At 41.2% G+C, this 21267-nt stretch overlaps 2 protein-coding genes and 1 non-coding gene across 3 annotated transcripts in view; all 3 read left to right on the top strand.

Moving 5' to 3' along the window:
* The window catches only part of LOC138349507 (innexin inx2-like), a 36973-nt gene extending 28952 nt beyond the window's left edge, over positions 1–8021 (top strand). Inside the window, exons 2-3 of the mRNA XM_045729333.2 lie at positions 5153–5342; positions 6412–8021. Of these exons, the coding sequence (XP_045585289.2) occupies positions 5161–5342; positions 6412–7525 (1296 nt within the window). The 5' untranslated portion in view covers positions 5153–5160 and the 3' untranslated portion in view covers positions 7526–8021. The remainder of the gene's footprint in view (positions 1–5152; positions 5343–6411) is intronic.
* Positions 8022–16174: 8153 nt separating this feature from the next.
* On the top strand, positions 16175–16256 carry TRNAS-UGA (transfer RNA serine (anticodon UGA)). Its single transcript has one exon. It is a non-coding gene; the product is annotated as a tRNA-Ser (tRNA).
* A 3089-nt stretch (positions 16257–19345) lies between these two features.
* LOC123747271 (innexin inx2) overlaps positions 19346–21267 on the top strand; it is a 45906-nt gene continuing 43984 nt past the window's right edge. The window contains exon 1 of the mRNA XM_045729329.2: positions 19346–19479. The gene's annotated coding sequence lies outside the window, so the exon portion shown is untranslated. The remainder of the gene's footprint in view (positions 19480–21267) is intronic.

The raw sequence follows: 21267 nt of genomic DNA, 5'->3' as shown, positions 1-21267 counted from the left end.
CGGCCATTTATAAAACCATGTTGCGACTCAATTATTAATTTATGTTTTTCAAGATGAAGACGAATTTTATTTGCTATTATAGATTCGAGTAACTTTCCCACAATAGACGTTAGGCTAATTGGTCGATAGTTAGACGCAAGTGATCTATCTCCTTTCTTAAAAACTGGTATAATAAACATATTAAACATATTAAATAAACATATTACCGAACATTCCGAGTGATAAACATATACATTTCTTCCTTTACACATGTAATATGTTACCAGATGTACACACAAATACTTTTATGATCAGGTATATAGACAATTTGCAATGGACATTCAGACAGTTCAATAAAAGGTTACAATCTTGGTGAGGGGCTTGAAGTAGAGGAGGGTAGAAATAGCCTAAGCTACTCTATCGATTGATTAAGATTAAGCCACCCAAGCGGTGGCACGGGCATGAATAGCCCGTAAGTGGTGGCCCTTTTGAGCCATTACCAATATCATTAGCTAATACTGGAGATCTGTCGAGGTGCCTCCCGTCTGCCTCTCATTAGTCTAATCGCCAAAGCTTCATTTATCTCAGAAATTCTATCCCCAATACTATGTAAGTTCAATCATATCATCATTATCTCAGTAATGGTATTTCTTGGGCCATGAGAATAATCTTGGGATTATTCTTATGGCTTCATTTTGTATCATCTCCAACTTTAGTCTACCTATATAAAAACAATTCATAACAGGGGCAGCATAATCAATAAGAGATCTCACAGTATGTCACGCTATTACCATTGGTATGTGAAATGTAGAATATGATTAATAATTGTGTGCTGTATGTGTTTGTGAGCCTGTGTTGTTTGTTGTTTTAGATTTAGCTACTTAGAACGAAGTGTCCATGTAGCACGGGCTATGGTGAGCCCGTAAGTAAAACATACATCAGAATATAAGAACATAAGAATATAGGTAACTGCAGAAGGGCCATTGGCCAATATGAGGCAGCTTCTATATATAACCACCAAATCCCACTCATATACATGTCCAACCCCACGCTTGAAACAATCCGGGAGACATCTCCCGTCACGCAGGATGCAGTTGCACCTCCACAGATCTCCAGTATCAGCTCTTAATACTGGTAATGGCTCAAAAGGGCCACCACTTACCGGCTATTCATGCCCGTGCCACCACCTCTTGGGTGGCTTAATCTTCAATCAATCATCAATCATTTGAAACAATCGAGGGACCCCCACCTCCACCACGTTACGCGGTAATTGGTTCCACAAATCAACAACCCTGTTACCGAACCAGTATTTACCCAAGTCTTTCCTAAATCTAAACTTATCCAATTTATACCCATTGTCTCATGTTCTGTCTTGTGTTGATAATTTTAATACCCTATTAATATCCCCTTTGTTATGTCCATTCATCCACTTGTAAACCTGTATCATGTCTCCCGTACTCTTCGTCTTTCTAGTGAATGCAATTTAAGCTTTGTTAATCTTTCTTCATATGACAAATTTCTAATTTGGGAATTAAATTTGTCATCCTACGCTTGACACGTTCAAGTGAATTTATATCCATTCTATAATACGGTGACCAAAACTGAACTGTATAATCTAAATGGGGCCTAACCAGAGCAAGATATAGCTGAAGAACCACACCAGGTGTCTTGTTGCTAACGCTTCGATTAATAAATCCAAGTGTCCTATTTGCCTTATTACAAACATTGTTTTTTATTACAAACCTTTGTTTTTAAATTCTTACTAATCATAACTCCCAGATCCATTTCGCAATCCGACTTCGCAATCTCAACACCATGTAGCTCGTATCTTGTACCTCTATCATCATTACCTAGCCTCAAAACTTTACATTTATCAGCATTAAACTGCGTCTGCCAATCTTTTGACCATTTCAAAACCAATGACTTTTTGACAATTACAGTTTTTATGACTGTAAGGTCAAGGGACATTATGAGACTGTTGTTTTCAGTGGGTCAAGGTAAACAAGATCATTAGCTTTTCTCGGAAGGTCAAGGAAGATTGTAAGGTCATTAGCTGTACTGAGAGGGTCAAAACGCTCAAACATGGCAAATGAATTAAAATCAGCGGAAATAGTTAAAAGGTTGCAGGCGATGAGTCACAATAACGTGGCTGAAGTATGTTGACCAGACCACACACTAGAAATTGAAGGGACGACGACGTTTCGGTCCGTCCTGGACCATTCTCAATCTTCACAATCGACTTGAGAATGGTCCAGGACGGACCGAAACGTCGTCGTCCCTTCAATTTCTAGTGTGTGGTCTGGTCAACAAGTTAAAAGGTTATAAAACATCCTTGTTGCAATAGTGTCATTAAAAGCAATCGAGGAAAGAGACAGAGTGACCTGTGAGTAATAGTGACCTGCGCCCTTAATCCCAGTAGTATCCATGTGGCTGAAGAAAAGATCAAGCGAATATTAGAGCATATAAACATAAGAATGAAGGTAACTGCAGAAGGCCTATTGGCCCATACGAGGCAGCTCCTATTTATATCCACCCAATCTCATTCATATATACGGCTCACCACAGCCCGTGCTACTGGAAGTTCTTTTTCCGAGTGGCTGAATCTAAAAACAACAACATTCATTATATATATATCCTATATATATATATATATATATATATATATATATATATATATATATATATATATATATATATATATATATATATATATATATATATATATACGCTTGAAACAATGAAAGGATCCTACTTCTATTATGTTCCACAAATACCGACCCCGTATTTACCCACGGCTTTCCTAAATCTAAACTTATCCAACTTATACCCATTGTTTTGTGTTCTGTCTTGTGTTCGAGTCCGAGCGGGAAAATATTCGTTCTTTAATTAATATCAAGAGCAAGGAGGGATATCGATAAAGTATTTACGTGGATGTTTGTGTTCAACAAAGGATTTATGGGATAAAAACCCCAAACTTATGTAATTATGTATTTTACATAATGATTTTAATAGCACCAAATCTTTTGCACTATCTTGAGTGCATTTTCAAGGTCTGAAATTGCCTCCAAAAGGGAGCAAAATTAGCTTTGATTTCAGCACTAAGAAGCAAAAATACGTTTTAATTTAATGAAATCTTGCGTAGATCTTAGTTTTACCAAGTATCTTCTCCACCATGCCTATAGTTCACCTGGTGTTTTCAAATCCTCCAAATACACTCATTAACTAGTACAACACAAACCTTTCCATATACCAGGAGCCAAGCCTGTCGCAGGAAAAATAAAGTTATCCTCACCGTTTGATATTCCACGAGAGACATCTCCCGTCACGCAGGGTGCAGTCACACCTCCACAGATCTACAGTATCATCTACTGATACTGGTTATGGCTCAAAAGGGCCACCACTTACGGGCTATTCATGCCCGTGCCACCTTTTGGATGGTTTAATCTTCATCAATCATCAATTGTTTGATATTCCTTTGAAAATCAATTCCCGGAAGGGTGCTGCTACTGACCGAGTAGGTGTGGTGGTGTGGAGCGCTTCATGGTCCTGCCCGGTGTTCGGTCCTAATGGCCGGGCAGCTCCCTGTTTCAGTCTCTCAGTCGCTCAGTGTTCCGCGGGTCGTAAGGACGCGGACCCGGAATAGTCAACTTTATTAATTCAGTGAGTGGAGATTGTGTTGTTTTACAGTGAACCATATTTGTGTTTAGTGACGCAAGGAGTCAATACATAAACGTCGCCAATATTAGGAAATTAACTCTGCAAAGTAAATTTTACGTGTGTGTAAATCAAGAAAATTAACACGTGATGAAAAATGTGACAATGTCGGACCACGAAGGAAGAATTGAAACAGGAATTTCCTTAAGTGCTTTCGTATATAATAATACATCTTCAGAAGGGTAATAATACATCTTCACCCTTCTGTAGATGTATTATTAAACACGAAAGTACTTAAGGAAATTCCTGTTTCAATTTTTCCTTCGTGGTCTGACACTCACATTTTTCATCACGTGTTAATTTTCGTGATTTACACACACATGTAAAATATAAAATTTACTTTGCAAATTTACTAATTTACAAATACAGAGAAAATTCGTGCAAGAAGTACGTGATCACAAACTGGAGGCGATGAGTCACAATAACGTGGCTAAAGTATGTTGACCAGACCACACACTAGATGGTGAAGGGACGACGACGTTTCGGTCCGTCCTGGACCATTCCCAAGTTGATTGAGAATGGTCCAGGACGATCGTTCAGGTCTCCACTTACTGGAGACCTGAACGAGTTATACATTTTGTGAATTATGCTCGTGGAAACGTTTGAACGAGGATGACTTTATATATGCAATACGTGTTGATGATGAAATTGTGTGTTGGTGATCTACACACCACTTGAAATTATATTTCGTACGTATACACTTGAAATTGGCTGCGTTCGTGATCCCGTGTGTTTATGAGGCCTCTGTGATAGTGATCTCAAGTGTTTATATGGGCTGTGTGCTTTTTTAGGCCATACATCGATGTTCATAGTTTTGATTGCGTGGTATTCAATTAATTAAGACCACTTGTTTTCTAATGTTATATACATTTTATTGCAGATGTAAATATCGTAGATTTATATAACCAAAAGAATAGAATGTATAGTAAACTGCAGAAGGCATACTTATTTATATCCACCCAATTTGGGTGGATATAGATAGTAGGCAGCTGCTATTTATATCCACCCAATTCATTTTTGATTTACATATATATTGATTATATATATAACATATATATATATATATTGATTTACAGACATATATATTGATTTATATATCAATATGTATGTCTTTAACTTAACATAAGTACGATCACTTTTTTTTAAAATAAGTGTTTCACTGTGAGACGTTTTCTGTACATTGTCCCAGGAGTGTAGGTGTCCCCCGGTCGTCCCTGGGGTGTAGGTGTCCCCGGGTCGTCCCAGGGGTGTAGGTGTCCCCGGGTCGTCCCACTAATCTGACCTGTGTATACTTGTGGAATTGACCTTTGATTCATCCTCAAAGTCTTAAAACACTAGCTACTATAAACGTTTTTATTTGTTTATATAAATACATTTTAGCCACCACACAATGTTTACATTTAATATGCTACATTTGATGTGTTTTTTTGGTGGATGTGACAATGTTATTTGTTTACAGGAGCGAGGATGCCGTCCATTGGCGCTGGCAGTGTGGATATTCGCTCCATCTTGGGGAGTGTTCTAAACGCTATCAAGACCAGAGCCAACCAGATATGTGCTGCCACCTGCGACGGTCTGGTGCTGAGGATGCACTACCGCTGGACCTTCTGTCTCCTGCTGGGGGGCTTCCTCACCGTCTGGTATGCATGGTAAGTCTTTCTCACTGTCTGGTACTCCTGGGAAGTCTTTCTCACTGTTTGGTACTCCTGGGAAGTCTTTCTCACTGTCTGGTACTCCTGGCAAGTCTTCCTTAACGTCTGGTACTCCTGGTAAGTCTTTCTCACTGTTTGGTACTCCTGGGAAGTCTTTCTCACTGTCTAGTACTCCTGGCAAGTCTTCCTTAACGTCTGGTACTCCTGGTAAGTCTTTCTCACTGTTTGGTACTCCTGGGAAGTCTTTCTCACTGTCTGGTACTCCTGGCAAGTCTTCCTTAACGTCTGGTACTCCTGGTAAGTCTTTCTCACTGTTTGGTACTCCTGGGAAGTCTTTCTCACTGTCTGGTACTCCTGGCAAGTCTTCCTTAACGTCTGGTATGCATGGTAAGTCTTCCTCATTTGAAACCTCCTTCGTCAATTAATTCTAGAAAATCTGCTTCAATATTCCCTGTTCTGTTAAGCCAGTTTCTTCCATTAAAATTAAAGTCAAACCCATGACACAATTACGGGTTGACCTAGATGTTCTAGATATTTCATCCCATAGATACTTTGTTTTCATGTTAAGTTTAGTGGACTGTATATAACTCTTATTAACTTAACTGTATATATATATCTTATTATAATATTTTTTAGCTTTTTCGTTTAATTCTAACCAAATAGTTTCTGTGTGTGGCTGAGCTTTGATTCCCCTCTTTCAGACATTTATATTATATTAAATTATATTATATATTAATTATTATATAATATTATATATTATATTATAATTTCAGACAACTCGTACCTTTTATATTTAATTATTATTGCCTTTTATATAAAGGATTATTATATTATATTTTATATTAAATATTATATTTTGTTAAATATTATATTTTATATTAACGATTATTATATTTTATATTTATATTTCAGTGTACAATGTACATATTGGAATATAATTATTCTAATGCACATGAGAGTTTGGAATCTATAAGCAATCAACGTGAAACATCCTCCTGTAGTTGCCTCTATTTCTATTTCATGCTGTTTTGTTTGCAAGTCACTACATCTTGTCTTGTGTCAACAGGTATCACCGCGACGTCATCACCTGCGTGTCGCACTTCAACGCTGAGACACAAGTCCGTCTCGACTACATCAACATCTGCCTCTCTTACCCTTATGTAGAAGAGAATGGCTCCAGGAGGTATTTACTCTTCTACCGCTGGATATCTTGGTCGCTCCTCGTCTTAGCTGGAGTATATTACATCCCACGAAAGGTATCCAAGAACTTCGACAACGCGAGGTGTAAGAAACTGCTGGAAGACCTTGCTGCCAACGCTCACAGATATGACCAAGCAGAGAGAGAGTTGGTGGAGAGAGCAGCAAGATATATCATCTTTAACTTCAAGACTCACGACGGCCTTTATTGGAAATATCTCGGAGTCAATGTCTTAGCGTTATTTGTTGACCTTTTTGCTATGCAGTACATGGACTTCATTCTTCAGGGCCGGTTTATTGCATTTGGCTTCAAGGCCTACCCATTCGACAGAGATCCACAGAAATTCACTGATTACATGTCTCAAACATTCCCTCCATTTGCCTCTTGTGAACTTTCTGTCGAGAACCAGTTAGTAAACAAACGGATTGAGAAGTTTGGTTGTCACCTCACCATCATGGAGCTGTACGAGAAGGTGTTCTTGTCCCTGTGGTTGTGGTTGATCGTCCTGACCTTCATCACCTGCTGCTACATCATCTTCCTCCTCTGCATGTGGCTTCCATGCCTGAGAATTTACCTGCTACGCACTGCCAAGCCTGTCCATGCCAGCGAGAACGTTCGAAAGATTGTACATGAAGTGACACAAAACTGCAAAATTGGCGACATTTATCTTCTGTATCGCATCAAGGGCCACCTTAGTCATGCCAGATTCTACGAGCTGATGACAAGACTGACAGATCCTTCTTTGTTCAATAAGCAGAGTCCTCCTGGAACACTTCCAGATGTCAAGGAAAAAAATCGATCGAACAAGCAGGCAAATACCTCGAGGAATCGGCGTCCGCTCATGCCTCAAGACCTATCAGAGAATCCTGAGTACCTGCATCAGCTCATGGCTGGCAACCTGGAGATGATGGGCAGACACTCACAGCATCCCGAACAACGTGCTACAACATTAATGAAAAACACCAGCATTCTCATCGAATAGCCATATGGTTTACAAGTCACGAAAGTACTAAATTTGGAGAGGCTGAGCGCAAACTTTGGTGTTATCCCACAGGTTCCCACCTGTACCCTCAGGGTTCAGGGGGAACCTGTTATGCCTCGCACACCGGGAAACTTGTGATTTGGCGTTTCACGGTGATAGTCTGGTGTCTCCTTTATGTAAAAGGCATTGTGGTGTTGAGCTTTCTTACTCGCTAAGTAATATAGGATTATTTGTTGGGAAATCATTCGCACAAATCGCGTATATGGCGATTTGTACATGGTTGGAATAACTAACTCAGATTATTACTCTACATTAAATGTATTTGACCATCAGCATATCACCAATGCCTTTTAGATATTGCCATATAAAATTTTTTATTTGTAATTTCACTTTTCTCGTGTATCACGAGGTGAAACAAAATTACTTTTCATATTGCTTGAATTGAAGTACTTCATGTATTATTGTTGCCAATAAATTTTCTAGCAAGGTAACTAAACAATGGATTTTAAATGTAATCTTCCTGTGATTTTGGAACGATAAAAGGTCGGCTCTCGACCCACTTACTTGACGTACTGTGTTTGACCTTTTATATAAGTTATTCATTACAGTACATATCTTAGAGGCGGTGAATTGATGCGAGTAGAATCGCACATTTGCGTGAGGTCTCACCTTGGAGGCACTAAGGATAACTTACAGAATCAAGCAATTTGTAAAGCTTTTGCGACGGATTAGATTAACCTCCAGAAGGTTACTCTTTGCGAGTGTGTGGGGGTAAGAGGTCGTTAGTAGTCTTAGCACCCTTGTCAGTTATCCTAGTACCTTCCCCTTGTCAGTTATCCTAGTACCTTCCCCTTGTCAGTAGTCCTAGCACCTTCCCCCTTGTCAGTAGTCCTAGCACTTCCCTCGACTCTGCCTCCACACATTCCAGCTACATGATTGGTGAGCTTCTAGGGCCTTGCATCTTGGTCTCCTGCCATAACTGAGACGCAGTGAATCCTGCAACTTCCTGAGATGGTGTACGATGCAGCTTCACTTTTTTCTTAGAATTCTCAAGTATTTTAAAGAATTTCCGAGTAAAACGGTCGTGAATGTTTCCTTTTAATATGCAGTTCATTTGATCCCTATGGATCAATACATCATTACCTCTTCAAGTATCATGTTCGCTCTATCTTCCTCTTATCTGTTTGTCTTTCTATCTCCTGTATATTGAATTTATTGCTGGTAATTTTTAAGTATCAAGATTTTCTGATATGTGTAAAGTTCAGGAAAAGTGCCTTAACACACACTCAACATCAATTATAAAGCTGTGATATTTCCACTAGCTTAAGGTGATACAAGAATGTGTATTTTGTGTGACTAAATAAAACAGATTTTTGTAAAGCTTCTCATGTTTCTCTATAGTACTAATACTTGATATATCCTCACAGACAGAGATCACACTAACGTGATGCATCAAATGAGCAAATCCACAAGGGCCGTGACGAGGATTCGAACCTGCGTCCGGGAGCATCCCAGACACTGCCTTAATCGACTGAGCTACGACAGGGTAAAAGGGTTGAAACCGAAGTTCTACTGAACTTACTGGATCCCGTAGCCTCTCCGAGGCACAAACCAGGCTTTTACACAACCCCCCCCCCCCCAGCACCCGAGCTATGTCAATAGGCGGTTTTCCCTCTTCGCCCTTACATCATCACACACAGAGATCACACTAACGTGATGCATCAAATGAACAAGTCTACAAGGGCCGTGACGAGGATTCGAACCTGCTTCCGGGAGCATCCCAGACACCAGTAGAACCAAGTAGAACTTCGGTTTCAACCATTTTCAAACATCATCACCAAAAAACTCTCACATCTCAACAAAGCCTACCTGCACCAGAGAATAGCTGAAGGTTCGCCATCTGCAACATGGTATCTTCAGGCAACCAAATTAGAATGGTTAAATATCCCAAAAGGAATCCACAGGGAAATAGCAGTTAGGTTATATAGACTACGTCTAGGTTATAGATGCAACTGGGAGATTGGTGAACCCCGACAGAGAGAGTGCATCTTCTGCCAAACTGTCACAGAAAAGCCATTACTTCCCTATCTTCTGGAATGTGAAGCAACCAGTGACCTTAGAAGAGCTTTAAGAGTTCCTGAATCATGCAGTGGCCACCCTGAAGCCATCAACACAGCCACTCTCCTGGTCAACAAAGGTGTCCAGCAGCTGGACACCCTCATAAAGACTGTGAAGCAGTATCCTCCCTCGCGATAACAGCTTGATGGTTAAATGCAAACTCAGAATACTGAGAAAAAAAAATTGTATCACTTACGGGCTATTCATGCCCGTGCCACCTCTTGGGTGGCTTAATCTTCATCAATCAATCTATTAACACAAGACAGAACACGAAACAATGGGTATAAATAGGATAAGTTTAGATTAAGGAAAGACTTGGGTAAATACTGGCTCGGTAACAGGGTTGTTGATTTGTGGAACCAATTGCCACGTAACGTGGTGGAGGTGGGATCCCTCGATTGTTTCAAACGTGGATTGGACATGTATATGAGTGGGATTGGGTAGTTATAAATAGCAGCTGCCTCGTGTGGGCCTATAGACCTTCTAGCAACTTTATCATCATTAAAGAGCCTCAAAATCTTATGAACGTGTAAAATCTAAAAATCTGACATTTGTCAGCATTAAACTGCATCTGGCAATCTTTTGACCATTTTCAAATCTTATTTAGATCGTCTTGTAGTGGTTGTGAGTCTCTTTCTGTGTTTATTTCCCTTCCGATTTTTGTATCATCGGCAAATTTGCAAATATTGCTGCTCAGATCTGAATAAAAATCATTTATTTATATTATGAATAACAGAGGTCCCAGGACAGAGCCTCGAGGCACTCTACTTACAACATTTTCCAAGTCTGACTTAACCCCATTTATACTAACTCTCTGCTTCCTTTGGTATAGCCATGCCCTAATCAAATTAATAAATGTAGCACCCCCAATACCATGAGCCTCTATCTTTTTAATCAGTCTTTCATGTGGCACTGTATCGGAAGCTTTGCTAAAGTCAAGGTACACAGCATCAAAAACCTTACCACTATCAAATGCCTCACTTATGATGCTGAAATAAAATGATTGCAAATTTGTTAATCATGAAAGGCCATTTGTAAACCAATGTTGTGAATCATTTATTAAATTATGTTTTTCAAGACGAAGATGAATGGTATTTGCAATTATCGATTCAAGTAACTTTCCCACCATTGACGTCAAGCTAGTTTGATGCAAGTGACCTCCCTGGAAACACAAACCGAAACTGTCTCTATTTTCCGCTTGTTACAACTTGTAATAAAGTTGTTACATCTTGGCTTAACGTGTTTATGACGTATTAGAACTTTGTTACAACTTGCTATATTGGTTGTTATAACTGGTTAGGTGTTAAAACTTGTTCGAACGTTGTACCAACGTCGTAGTTTCGGTGTGTGTTTGGCGGGGATCTCCTTTTTTGAAAATTGCAACCACATTAGCAACCTTCCACGACTCTGGCACTCTGCCTGACTCTAATGATTTATTAAATATGGTAGATATTTTTTATTAAATATGGTAGCTCGCAAAGCTCCTCGTTGCATTCCTTAAGCACCACCCTGGCAATCACTTCATCTGGCACTGGGGATTTGTTTGGCTTGAGTGTCACTATTTGTTTAATTACATCCTCCTTGGTAACTGCTAAACTAGTCAACCTGTCCCCTTCCCCATCCACCCACATAGACCTGTTCGGCTGAAGGCATAATGTTAAGTCCTTCTTTAGTAAATACAGATATAAAATATTTATTAAAAATACCACTCATCTCTTCGTCGTTATCAGTTATCTGACCTGTCCCAGTTTTTAATGGACCTATCCTTTCCCCTGATCTTTGTTCGATATAACTGAAAGAAAATTAGGATTTGTCTTTGCTTGCCCTGATATGCGAACTCCATAGTTTCTTTTTGCCCTCCTTATCTCTTTTTAACATTTCTAACCAGTTGTACGAATTCTCGTTCTTAACTGATTTCCCCATTCTTTATCCTTTTGTACCACGCTCTCTTTCTACCTATAAGGTTCTTCAGATTCTTTGTTATCAATTATGTGTTATTAGTATTCGATCTATTCAATTCATTTGGTATACTACGGTCCTGTGCTTTGCTTAGAATATTTTTAAATAAGTTATTTTTCAAACCACATCGAAATATCTTTTTACGTCACCCATCGCTGGGTTCATGTCTCGCTCCAAGACCAGGCCCCCCCCCATGCCCAAGACTTTCCAATCTATTTGACCCAAAATTTTCTTAGGCTATTAAAATCAGCTTTTCGAAAATCTGGCACTTTAACAGCATTTTCTCCTACAAATCCATTCCATTTTATACTAGATATTATTTCTTTGTGATCACTGTTCCCTAGTTCACTTCCCCATTTCGATGTCCTTAATTTGTGTTTCCCTGTTTCCCTGTTAGACTTTTAAGTCTGAAATATTATTTTCCCGCGTTGGATCCTTAATGTGCTGCATAATAAAATAATCGTAAATTAATTATTGAAAATCTTCTGCTTCATTATTCCCTGTTCTGTTAAACCAGTGTATTCACCTAAACTTAATGTCACCCTTGACTCAATTATTGTTAGACCTAGATGCTCTATATATTTCTTCCCATTGAGGCTTTGCTTCCTTTCTGTCTAAGTTTGGTGTCCTATATATAACTCCTGTTATAAGATTATTTGCTTTTTATTTAATTCTATCCAAATAGTTTCTGTGTGTAGCTCCGTTTTGATTCCCTCTTTGAGATTACATTTCAAATTGTCCCTAACATATATGGCTACTCCACCTCCTCGTCTAATATATCTATCTGTGTGAAATAGTTTAAATTTATTGTTTTGATATTCAGCTAATAGTTCTCTATTTTCTACATTAATCCACGTTTCGATAAGTGCAATAATATTTATTTTTTATCTGCAGACAAGAGCATTTAAACCGTTCACTTTGTTTCTTAGACTCCAACTGTTCGTGTAATATGCCCTAAGTGTATTGTTATTTTGAGGCCCCTCTCTTTCCATAATCATTTTGCCAATTTGTTTTCCCTACAAACATATACTTTTATTACCTCCTCTCTCCATATCAATTCTCATACCACTATTTACTAACAGTTTAAACCCAAACAAACCACTCCAACACAGGTTCCATCGAGTTGGCAACAGCAACAACCCCAGCCCTGGATAAATGCACCCCATCCCGAGCATACATGTCATTCCTTCCATAGAAGTGTTAACAGTTATCAATGAAGGATATTATATTTGATCTGCCATATTTGTCAAGTTGGCAATTGATACCAAGTGACCTCGACAACCATTCTTTTCCAACTCCCTTTATTGGAAGATTGCCACATATGATCGAGATTTCTCCCTTGCTCCTAATTCTATGGCTGTCTTAAACCTCTGTATCAGTGCCTCACTCCTAATTCGTCCAACATCATTTCCACCTACACTAATACAAATAATGGGATCGTTCCTATTTCCAGCCAAAATATCATTCATGTTGTTAACAATGTCACCAATTCCAGCTCCCGGAGAGCAAACCCTTAACCTGTTCCTCCTATCTCTGGCACAAAAAGTTCTGTCCAAATACCTCACCTGGGAATCTCCCACAACCAAAATTCGCTTAGGTACTTCCTTTACTTTCTGAGCACCTTGAGGGACCTGCGCTTCGTTGCTTTCCTTTACGAAGGAACTGCAGGCTCCCCACTCCACTCGTCCTCCAAGACGGCGAATGAGTTAGAACTCCTAAGGATATCTATATGCGGCTTTTTCAAAGTCTTCTTAAGACTTATGTCCTTTACGAGATTCCGAGAGAGAGAGAGAAGATTAAGCCACCCAAAAAGTGGCTTGGGCATGAATAGCCCATAAGTGGTGGCCCTTTTGAGCCATCACCAGTATCAATAGATGATACTGGAGATCTGTGGAGGTGCGACTGCACCCTGCGTGACGGGAGATGTCTCCCGTGTACGAGATTCCACGACGAGGTCTTTTTAATACTGGTCTCCTCCTCTGTTTCTTCTCGACGTTGTTTCACCTGTCGTACCTCCTCCCGTGGGGAATCGAACTCTGTCCTCAAAGCTCCAACTAGATTCATCACTTCCTTCACTTCACCTTCCATTATTACTGTGATAATATTACTACAATCGGAGCTCCAGCTAACACACCCACTCACATATTTGAACTCTTATACATATAAATACTAATAATAATAATAAAACAAATATGCTCTTCAATTCATATAAAATGTGTTTGCTTTAATATTTTATAGGTGTGTCTGCCATAAGCAGATATCCATTTTCTATGACAACGTTGAGGATCTTCATTTTCTATTCAATCATGATTTAAGGACTATCTATGCTATTTCTTGCTCGGAGCATCCAAGTTTTTTGTTGTCGGAAACAGGATGCTACCCCCACAACATTCGCTGAACGCCTATTTACTGCTAGGTGAACAGAGGCATTAGGTGAAAAGATACGGAATCGACCCCGGGATCTCCCTATTGTGAATCGAGAACGATTTCTTAATATATTGTCTGACGAAACTGTGATTCCTGCCACTTTTCAGATTTTGTTTTTTATATTTGAATGGACTGTCTTGTGTGAATATATTACTGTATATATGGGGACAGTGCATGTGTGTATTAATACTAGATAGTGCACCTGCACAGCTATCTAGTTGGTGTATGTATAGTGTGTGTTGTGTTTATTTACAGTGTGTACACTATGTATAATCCGGGTAGTGTACCTGTACTCAGTTCGTAATATGTATGTATAGTGTGTGTAATATGTATATTCAGTGTATGAATTGTGTATGTCTAGCGCGAATAACGTATATCTATTTATATTGTGGGTATTACAGTGTGTGAACTTGTGTAAAACGAGAAATTGTGTAAAACCCGGTTACGCTTCGGGATCCTTGTGAGGGCAGTAGCACTCCAGGTTGCAATTCTCTTGACCATGTTGTGGCGCAGTTGACTAAGGCCCGTCTGGGAACATCCTATGCGGTTAGGTTCAAGCTCTCATCACGGCCCTTGTGGATTTGTTCATTTAATATATCACGCTATTGTGATTTCTGTGTGTATTGTGTACATTTGTCCCAGTGTATCCTGGTAGATATCTTAGATGCGGCCGAGGAGTGAGCAGGCTGGTGCTTGAAACAACTTGTAGAGTAACTTGTCCCTCGATTGTTTCAAGCGCGGGTTGGACAAGTATATGAGTGGGATTGGGTGGTTATAGAATATGAGCTGCCTCGTATGGGCCAATAGGCCTTCTGCAGTTACCTTTGTTCTTATGTTCTTATGTTCTTAACGAAGCGAGTATAACACTATAGATGGTCGGCAATTCTCTCTATACCAGATGCTGATAATTGATATCATCTGGTATAATTCTTCAATATAAATTATATTTCAGATTCTAGTTGTAAGGCTAGATAATCATCAGAATCAGATGAGGAGTCACAATAACATGGCTGAAAAATGTTGACCTGACTTGAGAATGGTCCAGGACGGACCGAAACGTCGTCGTCCCTTCATTTTCTAGTGTGTGGTCTGGTCAACATCAGAATCAGATTCACTGCTTGTGAGTATTATACACCCACATTGTGTATTGTTACTATACATGTAAACACGTGTGTATATACATACACATTTATAATCGATTATCTGACACGTATAAGACATAAGATTATTTTACACGTATATAAATATACGTGTAAGATAATCTCCGACTACACTACAGCGACCCATTGTCGGAGGCTGACAGGTGAGAACGTGGTTGTAGGGGGGAATCCACAGGTGAGAACGTGGTTGTAGGGGGAATCCACAGGTGAGAACGTGGAGGAATGAAACACCACAGGTTTAGGAACTACTGTATGATAGAAACAGTGGTGGAAGAAGCCCCACGAGACACTTACCCTAGAGCCTTACGTGATGACACTCTCTTGCATCTCCTCAACTTATTTGCCTGTATGTATTTTGTGAGGAGAAAATATGTGAAGCTGACAGAGCATAGTGTGTGTGTGTGTGTGTGTGTGTGTGTGTGTGTGTGTGTGTGTGTTGAAATGTTGGATGAGAGCTACGCTCATGGTGTCCCGTCTTCCCAGCACTCTTTGTCATATAACGCTTTGAAATTACTGACGGTCTTGGCCTCCACCACCACCTCCCCTAACTTGTTCCAACCGCCTACCACTCAGTGAAAGTGAATTTTCTTATATTTTTTCGACATCTTTTTTTAGATAGTTTAAATATATGACCTCTTGTTCTTGAAATTCCAGGTATCAGGAATTTTTCCCTGTCAATTTATCGATTCCTGTTATTATTTTGTACGTAGTGATCATATCACCTCTTTTTCTTCTATCTTTTTGTTTTAGCACTTTTAATGCCTCTAACCTCTCCTCGTAGCTCTTGTCCATCAGTTCTGGGAGCCACCTAGTAGCATGTCTTTGCACCTTTTCCAGTTTGTTAATGTGCTTCTTAAGATATGGGCACCATACAACCGCTGCATATTCTAGCTTTGGCGTAACAAAAGTCATGAACATTTTCTTTAATATTTCGCCATCCATGTATTTAAATGGAATTCCGAAGTAAGAAAGTGTAGCGTACAGAGCTGCGGTGTCCGAGTGGTTAAGGAGATGGACTTGAAATCCATTGGGCTTTGCCCGCACAGGTTCGAATCCTGTCCGCAGCGGTATATACATTTTACCTGATCAACCAGGGTGTGATTCGTACGTCAGGCTGAGAGCAGCCGCGTCCAACAGCTTGGTTGACAAGTCCAGCAACGAGGAGGCCTGGTCGACGACCGGGCCGCGGGGACGCTAAGCCCCGGAAGCACCTCAAGGTAGTCTCCTCGCACAATGATCTTTATGTGGTCCTCAGGTGACAGTTTTCTATCTAGAATTACCCCTAGATTTCTTTCTTTATCAGAATTTTTTAAAGATTTCTCACATAATTTATAGGTTGTGTGGGGTCTATGTTCTCCTATTCCACATTCCATAACATGACATTCATTTAAACTCCATTTGCCAAGTGGTGCTCCATATACTTATTTTGTCCAGGTATTCTTGAAGGGCATGACAATCAACTTAGTTACTTATCTTCCCTATTATCTTAGCATCATCAGCAAACATGTTCATATAATTCAGTATTCCATCTGGAAGTTCGTTTATGTAGACAATGAACATTACCGGTGCAAGAACTGAACCCTGTGGTACTCCACTTGTGACATTTCTCCAGTCCGATACATTGTCTCTAATTACTACCCCTTTTTTTATCAGAAAATATCTCACTCATGTTAGAAGCTTACCTGTCATCTCTCCAATATGTTCCAGTTTCCAGAACACTGTATTCACCTAGTTATGCTTGCTGGGTTTGAGCTCTGGCTCTTTGGTCACATACACACAGTGTGTGTGTGTGTGTGTGTGTGTGTGTGTGTGTGTGTGTGTGTGTGTGTGTGTGTGTGTGTGTGGTGTGTGTACCTACCTAGTTTTGTGTGTGTGTGTATTCTATCCTGAGTTGAACTTTAGTAGCCATTTTCTAGACCATTACCCCACTTTGTCCAGGTCATCCTGTAGTCTCTGTTTTGATTCTACTCAGAATTTTTGCCTTATTAGCAAACATTGAGAGGAATGATGCTATACTCACTGGAAGGTCGTTTACATATATATCAGAAACAGGATGGGTCCAAGTACAGAGCCCTGTGGGACTCCGCTGGTGACATCTCGCCACTCTGATGTCTCCCCTCCTAACAGTTACTTACGGTTTCCTGTTGCTTAGATACTCCCTTATCCACTGGAGCACCTTACCTTTTACTCCTGCCTGTTTCTCCAACTTTCGTAACAACCTTTTATGGGGTACTGTGTCAAAGGGTTTCTGACAGTCTAAGAAAATGCAGTCCGCCCACCATTCTCATTCTTGCCTATTTTTTGTCGCCTGGTCATAGAACTCTACTAGGCCTGTGATGCACGATTTACCATCCCTGAATCTATGCTGGTTGCGTGTTACAATGCTTTTTCTTTTTAGGTGCTATACGCGTCATTTCCTCACGATCATCTCTACCTTGCATGGAATACAAGTTAGGGAAACTGGTGTCTTGCCTGTCACCTTTTTTGTATATTGGGACTACATTAACGATCTTCCAGCTTTTTGGTAGGTCTCCTGTTTCCAGTGACCTGTTGTACACCATAGAGAGTGGCACACTTAGTGCTTCTGCACCCTCTTTAAGTATCCACGGGGAGATTCTGTTGGCCCAACAGTTTTTGTCACATTCAGCTCCAACAGATTCCTTTTGTCCTCATCACAGGTAAGCTCAAATTCCTCCAAGGCTGCTTGGTTTACTGACTCTTCTCTCAGTACAGAAACTTCTCCTTGCTCTATTGTGAAGACCTGGAATCTCTTGTTGAGTTCATTGTCATTATCTGTGTACCTATTCTCCCCTTTTCTCAGTTTCACCCCTTTTTCCTTCCCTGCTGTTTTTCTCCTGTTGTAGCTATGGAGCAGGTTTTGTTGGGTTTTGGATTTACTTGTATGTGAGAGAGACAGTGACGGTGTGTGCATTTTTTTGTGTGTGTGTGTGAGAGGGGAAAGGGACCTCTATTTGCATTTACTGTGCCTTTCTAACTAATCAATTTTTCCTCTATTATATTTACTACATACATTTCTCTCTAACACACGCACACACATCCCAAGGAAGCAGCCCGTAGCAGCTGTCTAACTCCCAGGTACCTATTTACTGCTAAGTGAACAGAAGTATTAGGATGAACGAAATTCTACCCATTTGTTTTTGCCTCGGCCAGGAATCGACTACGACTTAGGACTACGACCCTCGAGCGCTATCCACTCAGCCACAAGGCTATTAGCTCTTGGACTCCGCTATTGTCTTGGAGGGGGGGGGGGCAATGACGGTGTGTGTCGCCTGAAGTGTCACACACCACTGGCAGCTCCCAGGTGGCAGCCCGTCCTCATAAACAAAGGCCAAAAGTCCATTCCATCCACCCGCCATACCCCCTGTTAATGAATGAAAAACGGTTTACACACGACTCACAACTGATGACGTTCGAACACTTCCGGAACAAGTGCTTCACTGACGACTTTTGTTCGAACCACAACGCTGTAAATGTTTAACCCACGTACTACAGAAACAAATAATCGCCAACAGAACCTAAACATCTACCCTAACCTATGCACTAAATACGCACAGTATGCTAATATATAACAATATTAATTGATATTTGAGAATATTACTTTTTTGATTGAACATGTTAAAAATCGATGAATGCGTCTGTGGGGTCGAACCCTGGATGGAATGGACCTGGTCTGAGGACGGGTTGCGGGAAAAGGGGAAAAGCAGTTAAAAGGCCTACTAGAAAGGACATTACATACTCTTCTCTAATGGAGAAACGTATATGTTTCTCCTACAATGATATCGTAGCCCTAATAATGGCCCAACATTATTGTAGGCCAAATACTTGGCAATATCAGCATGACTGTTATGGCACACTTAGTGAATATCTTCACTGGGAGTCGACAAATAGTTAATTAGGCCCAAGAGCCACCTGTCATTCACGTGTGTCTGGTGACTGACAGGTTGGGTAACACCAGTCTGTTACGCTTCTTAAGAAGGCGACCCGTCGGTAAAAATCATCGCGTCCTGCTCATCTCTTCGACCGGAGCGGTGATGATTTTGCAGACCGAAGTGATTCTGAACAATGGGAGATCGCCAGAGGTCCCACGACGCCCCAGGAGGCTACTAGAGGAATGTGGGGTGAGGGTCGGTGGTACCCGGCAATGCGTAGTAGATGGTGGTGGTTCCTCACTGAGCGGCCAGTGTCGCCCGGGCCCTCGCTGGCCCTGCAAGCTCACGGGGAGTCGTACAGCACCCACTTGTCCGGCCTGAGGAGCAGCGCCTCTTGCAAGTAAGAAATGTGTCTCTGGTGTGAGTGGCTAACACTATATGAATGTGTGTGTACAAACACCTTATTTTTATCTTCTCTCTTAATCTTTAATCTCTCTCTCTCTCTCTCTCTCTCTCGCTCGATAGTGGAACAGGACGGACTGAATTGTCATCGTTTCTTCATTGTCTGAAGTGTGGTTTGTTCATCATAACACTTCAGTGACCGCCTGAGCGCAGCGAGTGCCTACTGAGCCTTGTGCAACGACTGCCAAATAAAAGCTAAACACTACACTAGAAGAGCCATAACTGCTCGTTCACATGAGCCAGTCTCCACTTGTGCCGTCTAACAGGCTTACATCGGCTGCACTGTGGCTCTTCAAGTCCTCGTCTTAACAGCTGCCACCATAAAGTTGGGGCAAGTGTGGAGTGATTTGTGGCTGTGCTGTTGCTGCTGCTGTTGCTGTTGCTGCTGCTGCTGTTGCTGTTGCTGTTGCTGCTGCTGCTGCTGCTGTTGCTGTTGCTGCTGCTGTTGTTGTTGTTGTTGCTGCTGCTGCTGCTGCTGCTGCTGCTGTTGCTGCTGCTGTTGCTGCTGCTGTTGCTCCTGCTGCTGCTGCTGTTGCTGCTGCTGTTGCTGATACTGTTGCTGCTGCTGTTGCTGCTGCTGCTGTTGCTGCTGCTGTTGCATACTACGTGGTGCTCCGTAAACTAATAATGATTCGATTTCCTGCAAAAGTTTCCGAACCTGTGGCCTGATCAAGGACCATGATCTTCCGTCATGCGAATGTTATCCCGTTGAACTTGGGGGGTCTTATCCTAGCGTCATTACGCCCGTTCCTGGTCAACTGTCTGGCGTAGCAACAACGCTGAATTACGCGATCCGTTGCACCCGCCAATCACGTTGGCAGAACCAGCACTGGGGAAGTTTTTTTGTGTTATCCCTAAATGTGTAGGTAATTAACATTTTTTTTGTCTTGGACATGCTCTTGCGTACAGACACTAACGCTTCTGTCGGTAACTGTTAAAGGAGTTAAAGTGTCGAATCAAGCTGGAGCCATCTTAAAGTTGTAGCATAAAGTGTTGATATACGGGTAATGATGCGTTACTCTGCTGTAAGCTCAAGCTGTGTATGATGTTATAGTAAGCTCAACATTGTAATGTTTGGTTAAGCTTAGGTCAAATAGTATTTTTAATATTAATGGATCATTTGTAATGGGATTTTCAAAATTATTTGTGCAGTATATCCAAATTTCCAGAAGGGTGGGAGGGAGGAGGGGGGGGGGGGTGGTGAGGGGTTTAAGGCCTATCAATCTCTAAAGGGTTATATTGAGATGATTTCGGGGCTTTAGTGTCCCCGTGGCCCGGTGCGGGTTGCTCGACCAGGCCTCCACCCCCAGGAAGCAGCCCGTGACAGCTGACTAACACCCAGGTACCTATTTTACTGCATGGTAACAGGGGCATAGGGTGAAAGAAACTCTGCCCATTGTTTCTCGCCGGCGCCTGGGATCGAACCCAGGACCACAGGATCACAAGTCCAACGTGCTGTCCGCTCGGCGGACCGGCTCCCCAGGGTTATTAAGGCCACCACAGAAGCTTATTGACCGTCCAGCCAGTATACTGTAGTCCTGAACATAGTCTAGACCTAAAGTATACTCTCAGTGTATATACACAGTGAAGCTGCTGGGTGACACCTCTGGTGTATATCTCTCTTGTCTGGGGACTGATTACCTTATTGATACACTAGTTGGAGTACCCGGCGGTACACGGGTCCACCCGCTACCCGGGTCAGGCCCCCACAAACACCCGTCCACGG

The sequence above is a fragment of the Procambarus clarkii genome, chromosome 94 (genome assembly GCF_040958095.1).
Source record: "Procambarus clarkii isolate CNS0578487 chromosome 94, FALCON_Pclarkii_2.0, whole genome shotgun sequence".
Lineage (NCBI taxonomy): Eukaryota > Metazoa > Arthropoda > Malacostraca > Decapoda > Cambaridae > Procambarus > Procambarus clarkii.
The sequence above is the reverse complement of the archived record's forward strand: the minus strand, read 5'-3'. Positions and strand labels throughout refer to the sequence as shown.